We start from the raw sequence: 4,690 nt of genomic DNA, 5'->3' as shown, positions 1-4,690 counted from the left end.
CGTAAACCGACCTAGGAGCGAGTATATAAGGAGTCCTAGGCGAGAGACACAAGGGAAAACTTTTTTAGAGTCAGAACTCTCGGCACTTAGAAACTCTGAGGCATTATTCTCGATATGCTCTGTTTCCATGACTGGCACCCGATTACCAGACGAACGTGCACAAGCAGTTCGATCTCTTGGTTCACTCTTGAACTATGTTCGGCTTGATCCTCGAAACGGGTACGTAAGCAGCCTTTCATAAGGTTCAATCCGAAATCAATCAATAACTTTTTCTGTATTTTCTTCGTCTTTTGTTATCGAGGTGCGAGTCAACTAGGTTTGAGCTTTTAGGCCGCTATAACTAGGTAACTCGCTGACAGCCTTTGTGGCCAAAGCTTTTATGATCTCTTGTAATGATCGCAACGCTCTCACGCGGACTCGAAATAAGATCTACTATTTTCTCTAAACTCGTTTGTTATCTTTTCATGATTTCCGCATATATTTGGTCACTTGCCATTGGCTCTCGCAGAGATCCGGGACCTCTGGGAAATTAGGGTTTTCCTAGTTTCCTAATTTAAACGTAAATCGACAGTGCGAATTTCGGTTCCCACATCAAAGACCGCGAGGAGGCCAGAAAAATCAAGAAGCAAGCCGCAAGGTATTGTATCTCACAAGAGAAGCTATATCGGAGATCCTTCTCCGGCCCGTAGTTGGAAGTGTTACACCTCGAGAAACCGCTAGAAAGGCAGGCTACTATTGGCCCACGATGGCCGCATACGCCAATAGGCAAGCCAAACACTGCGACCAGTGTCAAAGGCACACTCCAGTTTCTAAACTCCCTCCTGAAAACCTCACGTCCATAAGGTCACTGTGGCCCTTCAGAAAGTGGAGCATGGACATAGTGGGGAAATTACCTATTGCGCCGGGGCAGAAGGTCTTCCTTCTGGTAGTCACTGACTACTTCTCCAAATGGGTCGAAGCAGAAGCACTCAGCCGGATAACAGACCTCCACAACCGCAGGTTCCTGTGGACGAACGTAATCACTCGCTTCGGGGTCCCCCTTGAGATCGTCACCGACAATGGACCCCAGTTCACAAGCCACAACTTCAAGGAGTTCTGCAACGACTAGGGCATAAAGCTTACCTTCGCCACACCCAAACACCCCTAGTCTAACGGACAAGCCGAATCCACGAACAAGACCGTGGTCAACATGCTTAAGAAGCGACTGGAGGGTTCCCACGGGAAGTGGGCGGAAGAACTGCATGGAGTCCTCTGGGCCTACCGGACCACTCCCAAGACCGCGACACAGGAAAACCCTTACTCGCTAGTCTATGGCTCTGAGGCCATAATACCCACAGAGATGCACGTGAGAACAACGGTCTCAGGGTCTACCTCTCAAGAAGAGAATAATGAACTGAGGACGCTGAGCCTCGACCTACTCGACGAAACGAGAGAGGCCGCTCGGCTAAGAAACTGATCAGGTCTCCAAAGACCTCTGATCATGGCCAACCCTTATCAAAAAGTGGCACGGCCACAGTGGCAAGTCCATAGAAAACCTAAATGGGTATGAGACATAAAGCAGGAATGAGTATGCGCAAGCCTGAGTATGCTGTCAAAACTACCTAAAACCCCTGTGCAGCCTATGGCGCATTGGGGTCCCTAGAGTACCATATGTGAAAGTACATGTATTAAAACACTACGTGCTATACAATACAGGGAACACTGGGTATACTTGCAAAAGTACTGTGAAATACAGGGAGCAAAAGTGAAAAAGTCCGAGAGCAGCTGATAATCTTTGCTTATTCAGACGTGGAAGGCAGCAAAGCCTGGCACTTGGGTTATTACACCCATACCAGCACCCTCTAAGCCTGTTAGTGACTTCCTGCAGAAGTAGAATACAACATAGGAACTCGATAGTGGCCAGCTTCCGAGCAGTAGAATGCGAAATCCAAACTGGTACCGGTAGTAGTCTTGCCTAGGAAGGCGGAGTACGGTCCCTGCGAAAACACATATTCCGGGTTCCCAAGGGAACTCCGGGTACGTATACAAGCCCACGATCTAAAGAGGAAACCCACTGTTCCCCATACGATCTTGGGTCCTATGTATAAAACCTAAGGAAGAACCTCAAGGTTCCCATATAACCTTCGGGTTCCAAGCAAAGATCTCGGAATCTAAGGAAGAACCTCCGGGTTCCTATATGGCCTCAGGATTCTAAAGATAATATTAGGAAGAAGCTAGAACCCCTGTGCAGCCTAAGGCGCATCGGGGTCATTACTTCTCTAAGAACCTCCGGGTTCCCGCATGACCTCAAGGTCCAAATACCAACACCAGGGTCCCGATACGATCTCAGGTCTAAGGGAAAACCCTAGGTTCTCACACGACCTCAGGGTCTAATTACGATCTCAAGAACCTCCTGGTTCCCATATGGCCTCTGGGTCCCAAATCTGGTCTCATGATCTAAGGAAGAATCTCTGGGTTCCCATACAGCCCCCGGGGTCCAGTCATGATCTCATGATCTAAAGGAGAACCTCCGGGTTCCCCTACGACCTCCGGGTTCTCCTACGACCTCCGGGTCCCAAATGTGATCTCATGGTCTAGGAAAACCTCCGGGTTCCCAGATGACCTTCGGGTCCTTACGCAACCTCCGGGATACGAAAACAATCTCCAGACTCCTAGAGTCCGTACTCTGGAAAGCTTGACACCTCCGGGTTCAGAACCTATCTCGTAGATCCTAGCTGTAACCTCCAGGTTCCTAGACGGCCTTCTGGTCCCTGCATAATCTCCAGGTCTGGGAATATACCCCGACGTCCAAAGATGACCTCCCGATTTTCGCGACATTTCTTAAGGAAAGGCCTAAAAGCGATCCACTCCCAGGATCCTATTATCTAACCTACGGAGATGATAAGGAGTGATCATATACTACGAGTCTCACCTCAACCGAGAAATAGGCGGGGAAGATCCTCTTAAAAAATCTGAAGTACTACCATCAGAAAATGCAAAGCAATATGAAAGAGTGCATAAAAAGAGCCGATTATTCCAAAACCCAAAGGGAGCTACGAAGGGCCATTATTCAATCAAGGAGATTCAACAAGAGCCAGAGTTTCAGAAACAGAAACAAAGAAAAATCATTCAGATAGAAGGCTCCTCTGAGAATCGCGACCCCACAACGGATCTCAAGTGGCGACCCGGGAGAAACTCTCCAGACCACCCGAGAAGCTGGAAATGGCTAACCTTCTTTCTGATGAACCAACGACCAATTTAATCATGCCAAAGGTGAATATTCATGTTCTAAATGTCCAAGAAAGTCTTGGGCTTGATGGTTTTCAAAAAGATTCAAAAACAGACTAGTTTGGGCCAAATGGAGAAACCGATAAAATATTGACTAATGGAAAAGATGGATTTCGACCAGGCCTCAAAAGGACATGTCTTGGCCCATATCAGGAGCATATTCTTCACTTTTCAAAGTCCTGGTCGTGGCTATATCAAGAGGCAGTCCAAGTTTCAGTCAAAGACTTTATTTAGTCAAGTCTTTGTTTTCAGTCTTTTATGTCTTGTTTTTAGCACATCATTCTTTTGATCTCTACAACTTGTAATCCTATAAATAAGGCCTAAGAGCCACAAAATAAAGGAATCGATTTTGTCTTGAATTTTCTGAGTTAAAACTCTTTGTTCTTTCTAATAACTTGTCTTGTTTCTTGGTGAGTCATATCCAAGTAAACACTTCCTCAAATCGTTGGACTTGTGAGTCATATCAAGCAACAACGAGAGAACTTTCATTTGGTGGTCTTGTGAGTCATATCAAGCACCATTGGAGTCGGGAATATCAGAGGCCTTCCTAGGGTCCTTCCCTTACCCCAAACGCGGCTATGACGCAAGGCCTCCTTGCTCACCAAAAACATCACCCATCGAAATCGTGGAGAAAATCCCATTATAAGCTTCGCTACTGCTTCTCCAGCAAAGATAACCGGACGAGACACTTCTGATAGCAATAACCAAGCATCAATAAAAAACGAGACCCAAAAGGAGCGGTAAAACTCAAGGTTCAAATAAACAGAAGGACTTACCGACAGTACGCCAGGACGCAAGATAGCCAAATGGCTCCTGGATCTTCACGAATACATACCAGTTGTTCCAACCATCCCCGAAGAGATAGTTGCCCCCGATACCCCTCGAAAGTTCCTCGACTAAAGGAGTGCCATTGCGGGATCCGAGAAGGTAGAACCCTGCTTTGTTCACTAGAGGGGCAAAGTAGTACAAGTATAGAATCTCGTTTACCCCGACGGAAAATCCATGAAGTTCCCCAAGTTCTTGGATAGCCATTAAAGTCCTCCAAGTAAGGGGAGTAAGTTGAGAAGGACATAAACCAAAGAAAGATGATACTTCGCCTATAAGGGAAGGGATAACACCCCAGAAGCCTGCTTACAGATATGCTTCATAGATAGCCACCTCACAAGCTCCTCCATCTGGAGCACGCTGGAACTCAGACGGGCTCCTCATCCCCACTGAAGGATGAATCGCATACTTCCTCCGCATATTAGCAAGATCTCCCTTTCGGATCTCGGAATGGGGACCATCATCAAAGAAACTTGAACTGCGCCGTCTCAAGGGTGCCATCAGGACCGCCTCACTGTCAGCCTCTGGAACATCTCCCCAAGAAGGAATAGGAGATGAGAAAGGATCGGTGAAAAGATGACGTGGCCTTGGACGGCCA

At 47.1% G+C, this 4,690-nt stretch overlaps 1 protein-coding gene across 1 annotated transcript; it reads left to right on the top strand.

The window, feature by feature from the left end:
• Positions 1 to 745: 745 nt before the first annotated feature.
• Positions 746 to 1,456, top strand: LOC106334478. Its single transcript, XM_013772766.1, has 2 exons — positions 746 to 913; positions 1,148 to 1,456. The coding sequence occupies exons 1-2, from the start codon at positions 746 to 748 to the stop codon at positions 1,454 to 1,456; spliced, it is 477 nt and encodes a 158-aa protein (XP_013628220.1).
• The last annotated feature ends 3,234 nt before the right edge of the window (positions 1,457 to 4,690 follow it).

The sequence above is a fragment of the Brassica oleracea genome, chromosome C1 (assembly GCF_000695525.1).
Source record: "Brassica oleracea var. oleracea cultivar TO1000 chromosome C1, BOL, whole genome shotgun sequence".
In the NCBI taxonomy this organism is placed as follows: domain Eukaryota; kingdom Viridiplantae; phylum Streptophyta; class Magnoliopsida; order Brassicales; family Brassicaceae; genus Brassica; species Brassica oleracea.
This window is presented reverse-complemented; position numbering and strand designations above follow the sequence as displayed.